At 37.5% G+C, this 15,793-nt stretch overlaps 1 protein-coding gene across 1 annotated transcript in view; it reads right to left on the reverse strand.

Annotated features, from left to right (window-relative positions):
* Nucleotides 1-14,826, reverse strand: part of SHB (SH2 domain containing adaptor protein B) — a 93,507-nt gene extending 78,681 nt beyond the window's left edge. The window contains exon 1 of the mRNA XM_087926334.1: nt 14,684-14,826. Coding sequence (XP_087782460.1) covers nt 14,684-14,744 — 61 coding nt within the window. The 5' untranslated portion in view covers nt 14,745-14,826. The remainder of the gene's footprint in view (nt 1-14,683) is intronic.
* Nucleotides 14,827-15,793: the final 967 nt, after the last annotated feature.

Consider the following 15,793-nt stretch of genomic DNA (forward strand, 5'->3'; position numbering starts at 1 on the left):
TCTATCGATATTCTTTGACTCTTTCCATTAACCATCCAATAATGGATCATGTTCTTTAGCTTTTTCTAAAACCAATTTGAACATCTAGCAATTCCTTTTCTATGCAGTGCTCTAATCTGTGTTGGATATTCCCAAGCATTATTTTGTTAGCATGTGAATTTAAGGTTGTTGTACAAATAGTATACTGTGTTAAATCTCTTTCTTTGGTATTTGTATGTAGACTGACCTCTTCCAACCTATTGACCACTGTGTCAGTCTTCAGATTGGTTGGCAATTTGTTTTTATTCTTCTGCTTTAGTTGACTTGGAACTTGCATCTGAAGAAACTATGATCTTCTGTGAACTATCCGTTCCACACTGTAGGATGTTTTACTCTGTTGGGGTTTCTCATGATGTTTCTTATATACTATATTTCCACAGTAATTCTTCTTTTCCTGCATGGCAGCTAGGTCTCCCAAAGGCTTTAATGTCATGTCAAATACAGGTGTTGTTTACCATTGCCTTCTCCCACATAGTATGAAAATATACTTTGCTGTTGTCCTTAAAATGATTGTAGAACTTCAGCATCTTCTGATATTTCTGCTACCCAATATAGCTTTAGCTTGGCATCTGGAATGACCTTCACACCTTGGGTGAGCCTGTTGGGAGGACATCCTCTTGGTGTCCACCCTTGGAATTCTTTGCTCTTTCCTGACCCCTGCCATAATGAGGCAGCACAGCATTACTTGAGGAGTTTAAAATTTACAAGGCTATGTTATTTATCTATATAAATTATGGGAGCTGTATTATAGCAGCAGCAATGACTCAATGATTCTCATTCTAGATCAATATGTGATTACCTGTGCTTCTTTCCTCTCCTACAGCCAAGCTGCCACCTCAGTGAATTATTCACTACACAGAAAAGGCCAGAATGAATTATGGGGCTTTGGAACTTGAGACCCATCATTCTGTCTCCCAAATAAGAAACCTAAGAGTCCCCCCATCCCAAAGTATCTTCTATGGGTTTCGGGGATTCTATATAAACTGCAGCCTTAGGCTGTTCTAAATCCTTAGAAAGTTTAATCAGCTATCACTTCAATGAACATTTTAATTTCTATCTGTACATTTGGAAGGAATCAATACAATAGAATGAAAGAGTTGGAAGGGACCTTGGAGGTCTTCTAGTCCAATCCCCTGCTCAGTCAGGATCCCCCGCTCTACCATTTCAGACAAATGCTTGTGCAATCTCTTCTTAGAAACTTCCAGTGTTGAAACATTTACAACTTCTGGAGACAAGTTGTTCCACTGATTAATTGTTTTCTCAGGAAATTTCTCTTTAGTTTTAGGTTGCTTCTTTCCTTTATTAGTGTCCAGCCATTGCTTCTTGTCCTGCCTGAATTCAGGTGCTTGGAAATTAGCTTGGCTCTGTCTTCTTTGTGGCAACTCTGAGATATTGGAACACTGTTTATCATGTCACCCCAGTCCTTCTTTTCATTTCATTAAACTAGACATATACAATTCCAGCAATTGTTTTTTATGTTTTAAAACTGCTAATCTGCTAATCATCTTTGTTGCTCTTCTCTGTAGTTTTTCTAGAATTTCAACAACTTTTTTACATTGTGGCTAGCAAAACTGGATGCAGTATTCTAAGTGTGATCTTACCAAGGCATTATAAAGTGGCATTAACACTTCACATTATCTTGGTTCTACCCATCTGTTAATGCAGCCTAGAACTGGGTTGGCTTTATTGACCCATCTGTTAATGCAGCCTAGAACTGGGTTGGCTTTATTGGCAGCTGCAGCACACTGCTGGCTTGTCCATTAGGACTCCAAGATCCCTCTAACAGTTACTACTATTGAGCTGGGTATCACCTATGCTATACCACTGCATTGGTTTTTCTTGCCTAAATGTAGAATCTTATTTTTTTCACCGTTGAATTTCATTTTGTTAGATAGCGCCCATTGTTCAAGTCTGTCAAGATCCTTCTATATCTTAAGCCTATCTTCTGATGTGTTGACTAATCCCGCCAGCTTGGTTCTAAAAAAACCCGACTCCATCCCTTTCCAAAGTATGTGTAAATTCATGTGCAATGCACCATTGTCATTGAAAAGACAGGGCATAGACATAGACTTCTGCCTCTCACTTACTCTGCTTTTCTACAATTACAATTGCTTTTTGAACAATTAAAGTTTCTTGTAGTTTCAGTTAACTCTTACAGCATTAACCTTTTGAGCTGACAAGGATAGTTGCATTTCTATTCGGTTACTATACAAATGGGACACCCTGCCATTGCCTCCCATTCTACCCTATGATTCAGGGCAGATCTAATTAAAAGAAGTAAGGTCTATTTGTATGGAAACAGCCTTTGAGTTATTACTACCACAATGCTACCACAATAAAAGGTGAAGGTAATTAAAAAAGGAAGGAAGGAAGGAATCATATTGCTTAATAGTCCTTGTGTTTCACAATAGCTCAAAGATGACCAAGTTGAGATCCATTTCTCTCACTTAGTCTTTAATTCTAAGAATTCTATATTTCTAATATATGAAAAAAGAAACTTGAGAAAAGGAAAGGATTGTGTCAACCAATTGTACACAGTTTTTGTTTTTTGTCACATTAATTCAGCTTAGTTCTGTAACCTAATATGAGGGAACAAATTATACTGAAGAGTTAAAACTAAGCAGCCATCAAGTTGATATTTAATTGCTTCAAAGCAACTAGGCAGAATAATGTCATTATAATATTTTATACATTTTTCTCAAAAAAAATATATATCAAAAGATTAGAACCCAACCGATCCTTAGAGCAAGCATCTCAAAACTATGGATGTAAACAGTGTTTCTCTATACAGGAAAATGTATCCTTGAATATCAGAAACTGTGCATTTCACTAAGCTGTTTCACAAAGTCTGATTTTTTAAATTTATTTTTCAAATTTTCAAAAATTAGGCTAATGCCACTCAGCCAATGACGCCGAGTGGCTTAACATAAAAAGAGAGGGAAGAAACACCCTCAAAGAATGGGTCATCTAGAGAGAACCACCATTAACTCTCTCTCCAACCATAGAGATAAAAACTGACAAAGGGAGCCCTCCCAATCACCCTAATCCAAGGGTCTTCAAACTTGGCAAGTTTAAGACTTGTGGACTCCCAGAATTCCTGAGCTAACATGACTGGAGGAGGAATTCTGGGAGTTGAAGTCCACAAGTCTTAAAGCTGTCAAGTTTGAAGACCCCTACCCTCATTCAAAGGCAGAGAAGGAGAAAATGCCATGTTATTACTGCTATTTTGAATGGCAGTAAGGCGAGGTTCATGTATATCTCCAAGGGGATGCAGAGGACAGGTGCCATAATAGCCTCTCAATTCTTACTTACGGGATCCACAAGCAACATATAGCTTTCCAGTCTTTGTAGCTTGAAACATTATTGTAGTCTTTTAGCGCTGGCCTTGCTCAGCACTTATATCTTATCTTTGACTAGAGCTAGTGATTGTGATTCTTTACTACTTCTACTTGGTTTCTGAATTAATAAATGTTCTGCATTAATATAATACATTAAATTATAAATTAATGAAACAGGCTTATCTGCCTAATAAGTATGCATAATAAGTACATTAAATAAAAAATTCCAAAGGTTATATTTAAAGAATCTTCACTTGTTTCTGCAAATGTATCCATTTGAAAAGCACCTTCATATGGGGATGAGCGCTAATTGAAAATCATGTTAACTTGGTTTGAAGATTTGAACTCTTGTTTTCTATTACCCTATTTGAAAACAGATAAATCTTTTTGTGATAAGTGGGGGAGGCTTTGCATCATTGAAGCTGATTAGCAATCTGTTCTTCCATTGGTGGAATCTTTCCTTGATTCCCACCTTTTGGATGAAGTAAGCCATTCTTTTTCAACACAACCACTCAAAAAATAAGCATAGTAATAAAAATATAACAATACGAAGCAACAGTTCAGCATTTGCAGGATGACTCTCTTATCAAAGAGAAGACCAATATAACTCCTACTTTGTTTCTTCTAAGCCACAGTGCACAAGTGGGAGGAAGTATAAGGTCATATTATTAGTAAAAACAGTCATAATCAAGCATAGTTTTAGTTTAAAATAGAATTCATGGATCCTGTGTTATTGCTTAGAACGTATCTGTCTCTTTTCCCCATCTTACCATGCAATCGTGGTCAAAGATATCAGGAAAATAATGATATTGATTGACAAACTACTGATATTGCAAAAATATTGGCATGGTCATCGTGTTGTCTTTTCTTTTTATGCTTTTTGGGTACATTAGGGTACATGGGTACATTAGGAAAAATTGTTTAAAAATTATTATATTTCCTTTTTTTTCATAGTGAGACAAGAGGTGCAGAAATTTTGGATTTTTTCTGATTCACAGCAGCCCAAGATGGGATAACAGCAGAACAAACATTTTGTATCTTCCCATGGGACTATTGTAAGTACCACTGGCAAACTGATGATGATTTCAGCTTTTCAAACACACTGAGTGGCAGGTCATTTGTAAACACTTTGGAGAATTGGGAAGTGATAGTGTAAAAATGCCTGAAAATGCCTAAAATCTTCCATGAACTCAGCCATGCAGATAAAACCAAGTACAACAACTATTTCTAAGCCTAGAAGAAAGCAGAAATCAAATGGGGAGCATTTCAATTATTTCTAACCCTGTCCCATTTTCTGCCAATACGAATCTTCACTGCAGTTACTTTCTTGTCACTAATCCATTCATGCATTTTGAAACCTGTGAGAGAAAATTAGCAGGTGGCACAATGGTAAAGAAACTACTTTGTCTAGTATTGTTTCTGGAAACAAAACCAATTGGAGTAATATATTAAAGTTTACTTTCTTGTATCTGATGGCTGCTACTGTCTGCCCCTGTTTTTTGATCTGAAGCAGCCCTACAGATGGAATTTCATTATGGAATAATGAAGTCCAGGGAGACTGGACACTGTTAGATGGATGACTGTACAACGAAAGACCAAACTCTCACAAATATCCCTTAGCCATCTTGGAATTAAAACAAATTCATGAGAATTTAGCAAACATTTTCTTCTCATTTTGAGGGAGGGAAATTGGCAAAAATCACTCTCAGGTTGAAGAACCCTAGATGTTTTGAACCAAAACCTCTTCACAAAGAATATACAATGACTAGTTGGGGATTATAGTTTTAAGCCAACATGTTTGGTAGTACCCCAGCTAAGGAAACCGGTCTTAAAATTGCTCTAGTCAGAAGAAAGTGAGTGGCCACTATGAGCCATTTAGTGCGCAGGTAGTTGGCTGGGGTGCGGGGGGTTGTCAGGCTTTATGGAATAAGATAGCAGCCTATGTAGCCCCAGTAGACATAGCTACCAACATAAAGCTGCCTGAAAAATTGAAAGGGTGTATGTCTGAATCCTTTGTTTTGCAGCTCTCTGTTATTGTGGCACAAAGAATTTCAATGAAAAAGAGACATGGGAAAGATGAAGTGTTGATGCCTAATCAATTTTCTTTTTTCTTTTGCAGAGATGATGCAAAAATTCACAGCTAGAAATCCAGGAGACACCTGTGCAAATTAAGGGTTTTGCAAGGAGTGAGTCACAGGAACTTGAAACATCTGAGGTTGCCATAAAGCTTGATATTACATGTTCAGACAAAAAAACTAGTTTCAAAAGGAGCTGGCACCTAAAGGTTTGCCTCAAGTACTTGCAGGATCCTGGGAAGGCCAGTTCTCCTTCACTCCCAGGCTATTTCAAATATAGCTCCTGAAAGGAAACTGCAATCAAAAGGCAACTGTATTATTTATGGTCAAAGCATAACATGCATACTTCTGTAAACAGGGCTGACCGCACTGCTGGTATCATGCAGATGATTATGAAACTATTGGTGGCTTCCAAAGAGTCTTGTCTTATGAGATCAAGACTATTGATTTATCTAACCACTATAACTCTCTGTAAAGAATGCTACTTTCTAATATATGAATACAATATGAGAGGCCTTAAGGTGGTTCTACCCCCATCCCTCTCCCCCCAACACTTGGTCAAATGCAGGTAGCCCTCCATTTTATGGCCACAGCTGGAACCAGACTTTTCATTGCTAAAGAAAATGGTTGTTATTTGCATCACACCCAATTTACTTTTTTTTTTTGCCACAGCTGTTAAGTAAAACACAGCAATTGTTAGGTGAATCATGCAGCTGTTAAGGAAATCTTGTTTCTCCCTCATTGCCTTTGCTTCTTTGAAGCCATCTGAGAAGGTCGCAAATGGTGATCACAGGATAAATACATGTCAGTCAACAAACACTCAAATTTTGATCATGTGAGCCTGGGATGCTGTGGCAGTCTTAAGTGTGAGGACTGGTTGCAAGTCACGTTTTTCAGCCCCACTGTGACTTCACTAAATGAATGGTTGCAAGTCAAAGACTACCTGTATTACATTATTTAGTCCAGATACACTAAAGTAAATTGTAGCTTTAGCAGGTTCTCTGTTGATCAAACATGGGTTGAAATTTAGCTACAGGGTAAACCAATTTACAAATTGTGGGTGCTAATGCTTCCCATTTCAATGAGGGATTAATATACTGTAGTGGATAAGGTGCTGGTCTAGCAAGAAGACTCAATTTTTGTCCACCTTCAGCCATGGAAGCTCATTGAATGAATTTGCGCCAGTTATTCACAAGTTAGCCCAACCTTGTTGCTGTAGGGAAAATAGGAGGAAGCACTACACATGCTGGCATTCAGCTCCTGAATGAAAGCCAAGACAAAAATCAGTCACTCGATTAAACAAACAAACCAAACCAAACAAACTTGTCCCTAGTTTTGAAGACTATATCAAGTCTTGGGCAGCCTTAACCAGCCATAAACTACAAAGTTCTTAAATTCAGCCCTTGACGGAGGCACCTTCTTTTTCACAGACAAACTCCCCAATTTTCCTGGATCTGTGTTACATCACCAAACCTGAAAAACAGGAAGCCAGTCCTGTCTGGACAGGATCTATAGCAAGTATGTAGGATATAACCTGGAAACAAATAAAGATTTCAGTTCAAAAGTGGTTCCAGTTTTGAATTACTATATTGAAGGGAAAATCCCAGGATTATTACTAACATCAGGAGATAGGTTGGAGCTTCACTTTCTCAGTGCTGAGAACTGGCATCGTACAATACTTAAAGAAGAGTGAACTACAAACTCCTTGACTGATTTTTTTATCCAGTCTCAGGTTTACTAGTTATTCAGAGGTGAAATAAGATTCCTTCTCCCTTCTTTTGCACCTTTCTTATACTAGGAATAATACTGGCCATTTGATAAGGTTGGTACAAGATTCCTAAGGAAAAATGTTTGGAATGTATTTTGTGCTCTCTAAAGTGAAACGTAATTGCTAAATATCGGCCATGGACATAGAGCAGTGATGGCTAACGTTTTCGTTGTCATGTGCCAAAAGTGTGTGCACCCATGTACATGTACCTACACCCATAATGCAATTCGCGTATGATCCCCACCCCTGCACATGCAACCCCCATGTGCAGGGGTGGGATTCAAATTTTTTAACAACCGGTTCTGTGGGTGTGGCTTAGGTAGTGGGCGTAGCTTGGTGGTCATGTGACTGGATGGACATGACTTGGTGGTCATGTTATTGGCTGGATGTGGCCAACTCAATATCAATCACATTGAGGCATGCATCTCCTTGCATGATCTCTCATGACTGTGGGGATGCTGCAACAGTCATAAATGTGAAAAATGGTCATAAGTCACTTTTTTCAGTGTCATTGTAACTTTGAATGGTCATTCCACACAAGCAAAGTACCAGCAAAGGAGTGGAAAAAAACTCTAGAGAAGTTCCAGAGACAGGAAGTCTAGTCCTGCCAAGAATGTAATAAGAGTTAATGGAGAGGCAGTTTCTGTAAGCAACACCAGAATGTTTCCTTCCTGCCTTCCTTACAGGATTAGGCCAGTAATTTCTTCTAACAACCGATTCTCCGAACTGCTTAGAATGTTAAGAACCGGTTCTAGCGAATAGGTGCAAACTGGTAGAATCCCACCCCTGCCCATGTGCGATCTGCACGTGACCCATGCCTCTGCGCACGCATCTTCTGCATGCGCCCTGCCCTCTGTGCATGCATGGCAGATACCTGACCACCAGCTGGTAGCGGGAGGAGCGCGCGCATGTGCAAGGGACCTGATCTGAGGCGACAGCATGCATGCCGGCAGAGATGACTCTGCATGCCACTTCCGGCATGCCTGCCATAGGTTCACCATCATGGACATAGAGTCTGAAACATCACCTTTTCTTGTACCTTGGCACCCAAAACACATAGATCTGTACTGTGAGTGCAACCAGTATGGTTTTATTCAAAATCACTGAAATAAATACATCAGTTCATCCGAATATATAAGAAACTGTATCTTACAAAAAATATCAATCAGAACAGTTTATCAAAGCTTTCATATATTTCTATAACTTACAGCAAATTATTGTGAATGACCATATTACATTTAGTTTGTTCCTCTAAAAACAAAATTGTATGTAAACTTTGTTGCCCTCCTTTCCAGGCTCCTGCTCATTATATATTTCATTTTTAAAAAAATACAAGTACTTAATTTGATAGTCTGAACCCTGTAAAAGCCATAAAAATTAGCACATTTTTTTTTTCTACTGGCACGAATTTAGGTACTGGTGCCCCAAGTTACAAAGATAGATTCCTTTAACATTAAGCCAAACAACAAGAGGCTATTTAAAAGGAGAAATAAAGCAATTAAAAGCACAAGGCAGCCTTCTCAGGGACAAGAACAGTCCTGCAACAGAATATAGTTACAAACAGGAAAGAAGAGGAGATATAACAAATTGCAGTGGAAAATTAATTACACAGATTAGCACAGATAAGGATGAGGCAGTATTCTTGGGAGCATGTAGGTGGGAGGAGATGATGAGATATACAAAGGTCAGAAGAGACAAAAAAAAGTGTTTGACACCCAGCTCCAACATGAGAGGGGCCTCATTATGAATTCTAGACATCTATGAGATCAAAATTTAATCCAGAATGCTTCCAGATTTGTCTATCATCTGAAATGTAATAACCTTTTACCTGTAGATCTTATGCAAACGAAGGACTTGCAGCACTTCAGCTAGCTGGGAAGGATTTTCTTTCCAGGAAGCTGGTGGGGATATACAGAGATGAATAAGTCCATCTGTCTGCTTTGTGAAGCACGCTGAGATGCTTACAAACATTTCTGGTGCTGTTCTCTGTATTTCCAAAGAGAGGAACATTCGGGGAGAAGAGATACTCAAAAGCTTAGCCCTAAATAGATTCCCCAGATGTTTTGTTCAGAGATTTTCTGCCACAATACATAATATTGTGTAATGGCTAGCGGAGCCCAACCATATTTTTAAGCATTTCATTAATAATAAATGTGGTAATTTTACATCTGGACTTTTAGCGAGAGGACTGTAATTCTTCCCTTTTCATGGATGTTCTATCTCCCTGAAGACCGAACAAAGATCCCATGACACAATCTAAGCTAATATCCCATTGTTGGCAAGGCTGGAGAAATGCATTAGAAGACTTTTCAAAGCGCTATATCCATTAAACTTTGCAACCTCAGGGGAAAAACTAAAAGCAAATCTGGAAAAAAGTAAAGAGCATAAATTTAGCAAGAATAGGATTGCTGAACACATTTAGAGAGCTACAGCCCAAGGAGAATTTTTTTTTTGTCATCTTAACTAAAGATTAGCTAGCCACAATAAGACAAATGAAAAATCAGTTTTATTGTTCTGCCCCACTGCTCAAGCTATTAAATAATCTTAACAAGCCTAAGTGCTGCTGTGACATAATTAAACAGCAGGCTGTCTAGCTATAGAGAAATCGATAAGAGACATTAACATCATTTTTTTTTCTTTTCTACATTGCTTTTATTCTTGCTTTGCCCACACAATTATGTTTTGAGTGAATATTCTCTTGCAAAATTTTATGCATTTAAATGTTACCACTTTTACCGAAATAAAAAATAGTTTGTTATATTGTAGTCACAGACAACTGTTCCAAGATTAACTGCATGAGACAAGAAAGGGGAGGATAGATAGGTAGGTTGGTTGGTTGGTTGGCAGACAGGTATATAGATTAGATTAGATTAGATTAGTAGTTTTTCTCCTCCTCCCATGCAGTTAAATTAAAATATATACATACACACCTTCCCTAAAATGTGCTACCCTGCTAGGGGTTCCTTCCAACATTACAACTTCAGATAAAGTGTGCTGTGCATAAACAACACTGTAAAATGGTCCAGTTACAGCTTCTGGTTTTAGCTTCATAGGAACTAAAGCATATTAGAAGAGATGGCTATACTAGAGAAACTTTCACCAGTATCAAAATTCTATTTGTAATCACAGGATGGAAAGAAAACCCATGTACCATTTTTCATTCCCTCTAAGAAATGTAACAAATAAAAAGAGAGAGAAGCGCAGTAAGTATTTATAAAGTGAAATGTATGAAAATGCCATTTAAATGTGTGACTCTCAAATAACACGTATAGCAAAGTGAATGTGATGTACAAATTGGTCTCCAAGTAAGCTCTGAACTATTCCACTGGAATAGTTTCTTTTATTCATATAAAAGTAAGTCTCTGATTTCATCAGATTCTGGACAATTCATTATTAAATGCAAAGCTAACCCCCAAGTCTCTTTCAAGAGGATGCTACACAAAACCATAAAGAATCTCAAAAAATCAGCAAGTTGAAAAGATCTTGAGATCTTACGGTGATATTGTATATTTTGGAAATTAGTGTTTTATGTATGAAATGATTGACATACAGTCTAAGCCAGCAAATTTGCTCTAACTTACCTTTTCATTGTTATAACTCTACGGAATTTTAGAAGAATTTTAGAATATGGGGCAATTATGATGCATATAAGATTAAGGGGCAGTCAAGAACATAAATTGGCCAATAGGACTTCCGGTTTGAAGGGCTTCGGCAACATCCGCGATCATGCATGTTTTCTGTCTGGGCTCGCCGCTGAAGCGCCCCGAGCTGGCTGGTTTTGGGGCTAAGCCACCCTGTAGAGGTGGTGAAGAGGTGGCTTTTTTTTTCTTCTCTCTCCTTCCCTATACTGACAACTAAGAGACTTAAATAAGAAATCGGAAAAAATTGCTTTGACATCAATAGGCAATTAAGCAAAAAATAAAACAAAATGCCAAAGGGATAATAAAGATTTCTGGACATTAAAATTTTTCTTTTTCAGAAGCAGGAAGGGAGAGAAAAAAGAATAAGGGCAAGATCTGGACGAGGGAGGAAACTGCCTGGAATTAAAAAGAATCTACAGTAAAACTTCAACAAGACTTCTAAAAGATACATTTTAACTGAAACTTTGCAACTAAATAGTAACCCCAGGAAGAGAAAGTGAAAAAAAAAGAGCAAAAAAGAAACAGCTTGCGTGTATTTTGATTATTTGGTGATCTTTGGATTCTTGGTTATTATATTTGAATGACTAAAATCAATCGGGTGGTTGTTTAAAAAATTATACAATGGCACTACTTCTGGATGAATTGAAAATGGAACTTAAAAAGTACAAAGAAGATGCACAAGAAGGGAAGGGTTCTTTTGGCTTCATTTTTCAATTCTTAGAAATGGAGATTTGGAACAATGAGAAACAACAAGAAAAGACTGCAAAACAAGAAGACTGGGACAAAGAAGAAGCCATCTTTAATGAACCAGCAATTTTATGTGGGGAAGAAAAAGGAAAGGGAGGAAAGAGAATGGAGAATTTAAGACTTAAAAAAACAACCAAAGAAAAGAAAAATAATTCGAAAAATAAGTATAATACTGGAAAGCAACAGAAAAGGGGAATACAGAAGAGAGAAATACAGGTAGAGAGACAAGGGGGTAAAAAGGGGAGAGAGAAGAAGAGAGGGAAGAAGGAAAGGAAAAGAAGTTACAAAGGACCGGAGCAAGATATAGAGAAACAGGACCTATTTAGAGATAATGGGTGAAAATCTAACTGAAAAAGGGATTCTGCAAAGGTACATAAGATTGTATTGTTATATTAGTAATAGAACTAACTTTAGAAAATTGGAAACAACGTATAATTAAAATGTGGGATAAAATAGTTAGTGTAATTTAGTGAAATGTTTGTGAATAAAATAAGTGAAATAAAATAAATGAGAAAATTGAATTAGGAAGGAACGGGAACATTTTAATTAGTTAATGTTCTATAAAATATAAGTGAAGGGGGGGAATTAACTATGGAAAGCTTATAATTGTTCCCATAGAAGTATGATATTTAATTGAAAAGTAATGTTAAAGATGTTAAGACTTTAATGAATATTAATATTGATAGAATTGAATTGGAATGGAATGTTGTTTTAATTATATACATTTATAATTTTTTCTTTTTTTAAGAATACAGTGTGTATTTTAAGAATGTACCAAACAGAATCCGAATGTAAGTTATGTAATATATTGAACGTTACAACTTTAGGGAAAAGATATAAAGACGTCATACTCCAATCAGTAACTACAGGAGAAATTTTGTTTAACGAGAAAAGTTAATAGATAATTGAAACAGGACAGACAAAAAATATAAATACAATGATTTGAATTGAGATGAGATAATTAAAATAAAATTGAGAAAATTAAAAGAGGGGAGAAGCTATGCAGAAAATGTAAAATAGTAATAAGATATGGAATAGAATATAAAAATGAGCATGAACCTGAATTTGTGTCTGTACGAAGAAATGTAACCCGGGATTACGCTACTTTCAAAAAAGATGTTTTATTTGTATTTTTTTTCTCTTTGTGAAAACTCAAATAAAATTTACAAAAAACAACAACACATAAATCGGCCAAGAAGATGTGCAATAATGCAGTATCTGGAACTGCCTTTTGACTTGATTTACTATTACCGGTATCATGGACTATAGATGTGAATATTAGTTCTATCCCTTAAAAAAACAACCTTTAAATCCATCATGATTCACTAACATTTTAAAGTGTTTCCCTTCCTTTACATGAATGAATTCAGGTTTGCTTTAATTTTTTTTTACTGTTGATAAAAACAGGCCAGTGAGGTTGTATTGCGTTGTTCTCTCTTTTGTTTAACCCTTTCCCTTTCCAGAAAACTGTACAAGATAGCAAGACACGTGTCTACATATGGTCTCATCTTCCACAGAGGATGAGAAACTTCTATCTGTAACCATGGAGCAGCTTGTGCTCCATTGTATCTTCACCATTTCTCCTTCCAGGCACTTTGATCAAAGTGCAGAAATATGAAAGATTAACTGAATAGTTTTTTGATAAAATAGTACAGTTCTAAATTTAAAACTAATATTTTGTTCATTTAATATTCCTTTTTAATGATCATGCAGCTTAGAATTGATTACACTGCCCTGAACAATATCAATTACAAAATGTTATGCTTAACAGAAGTCTCCCAGTTTTTACATCTTAAGAAAACTAAATGTACACATTGACAGGGCAGCTACAAGAGCCCACGAGATCTACTGAAAAGAACAACCTGATACATGAAAACTACTTGTAAATCTGGGAATTCCCCTATCACATTAGCCATTAAAACTGCACATTAGTTAACAGAAAAAAAGAACATATACAAGGAAGTAGAAATTCCAGGTTCAAGGGAGTTATACAGCATCCCTGCTTAAGGCAGTTTTGAACAGCAACATAAAACCATTCAAATCCTTTAATTTTTAAAATGAGCAATACCTATTTGAATTAATAGACATGAGGTTTTCTTTCTTTCTTTTTTTTACAGTTTTAGGGATTCCTGGAAATCGATCTGTTCCTAAGCACTTACCTCTTGTAGCAACGGCAAAGGGTCTCATTCTAGAAGGGCAGCTTATCCTAATTTAGTTTTCCAAACAGGGTAAGTTTGGTGCTGCTCTAGAGATGTTAAGGACTCAATTGAAATTTCTTTGTCGTGTCTCGGTCAATAAATTTTTAACAAATCATTTGTTCTGGGGAGTTAATGCTTAGGGGCACGACATTATAAGCCCAGAATCTATGCTTGTCCTTTGGGGAATATGTGTACTTTTAATCTTTTAGTGGAAAGTGCAATCGCTCATCAATTACCATGGATTTTTAGAAATGGTTATGCCTTTACACCAAAGAGCCCTACAGCCCTGTATATAAATCAGCTGCATGGCCAACTTGCCTAACCCTCATAAAATAGCAACAAATTTACAGCTGTTGTCTTGTCTGACATGGTTGTTAATGTACATCACGATTAGCAATGCATCTCTTATGGCTTTTCTTATATTGTGTTTATTATGAATCTCTTATTCAGAGTGATAATTAACATTTGAAGAACAGAAGTTCAAGTCATTAAGTGTCATTATCTATAGAGAATGAAAAGGGTCTCTGCATTAGACTTGAAAAAATAAGAACCCATTTGTGGCACCTTAAAACACCACCAGGCAATTAAGACTGCATATATTCATTCATACACGCACTGTATAGCAAATGTAAAATAAAGACTCCTGAATGGAAGAAAATGAAAGTATTACTTAGAAACATACAATGAAACTCTCTGGATTAATAGGAAAAGCAAAAGGAGAATATTGACGTTTGAGAATAACAATTAAATTTGCATAAATACTAAACACAGGAAATGTCTTAAATACTGTTCTTATCTAATCCTACTTAAAAGTTCATTTGTAGGAAATAAGACTGAAAGAAATGTGGCTTTCTAATGCTCCTTGTGGCCTCCTTACCTGTCATGATCCTCTGAGCTTCATATGGTTCCATATAGCCAGTGTTTTCTCCTTTGCCCATTTTATTGACTTCACTCTTGGCATCAAATGGATCCGAGTAGTCATCAGCTATTAAAACCTGAAACAGAGGAAAAAGGTGGACTCTTAACTTTGTGTACTATTTTTAAACAGCCCCTTCCAAGTTATTTAAAACACTTCAAAGCATCACAGGTTCAAACTCACGAGGTTCTTTTCCATGATGCAGCTGTCCGGTTCCCTTTAAATAGTTTCCTAGAAAGTTTAAGTGGTCCTACTGTGCCTCCATTAGCGTGTTCTCCACTGGCAGGCAGGCAGATCAATTTCTTTGTAGAGTCATCAGTTGTGCAAAAGGATTTTACTAGTGATGCTTCTAAGCTTTATACCAGGGCACCCCCAACCTTTTGGGAGCTAGGGACCAGTTCCACGGCGGGTGGTTTTTCCACGGGTTGGGGTGGTTGTGGTTTCGTGTGCGGCTTGGATCCCGTGGGTGCATGAATGGTGCTTTGTTCACTTGTACGATCTGGTTCCTGGCAAGCCATGGACTAGCACTGGTCTACAGCCTGGGCGGTTGGGACCTTGCTCTGTGTTCCCAATATGGGTAGTCCTCGACTTACAACTGTTTCCTTAATGACTATTTACATTTATGATGCCCATGGAACAAGTACTTTATGGCAAGTGTAAAACCCCCAAGCTATGGAAAACGATTGCACTGCCTCACATGGTCATATGACACATGGCGGGCACTGGGTGTGGGTTCTCTGGGCATGGGTAGGTGGGCATGGCCATGTGACTGGGTGGGTGTGCCATTTTTTGGGCAGCACCCCCCCACGCTTTTTTTTGCCTCCTGGGCCTCAGGGAAGCCTCCTGGGAGACTGTTTTTGCTCCCAAGAGGCTTCCCAGAGGCCCAGGAAGGCAAATAAACAGACCCCATGGGGGTGTGTATGTGTGCACAGCACTCCACCGCCTGGGCCTCAGGGAAGCCTCCTGGGCAAAGCAGTAAGACAGTGAGGGGGATCCCGGCAAAGCTGATCGTCGGAACAGCTGTTCGTCGGGAGGAAAAAAAAAATACTGGTTCAGTTGAATTGGTAGCTG

Source organism: Pseudonaja textilis, chromosome 2 (genome assembly GCF_049901715.1).
Source record: "Pseudonaja textilis isolate UNSWEBS1 chromosome 2, rPseTex1.2, whole genome shotgun sequence".
Classification (NCBI taxonomy): domain Eukaryota; kingdom Metazoa; phylum Chordata; class Lepidosauria; order Squamata; family Elapidae; genus Pseudonaja; species Pseudonaja textilis.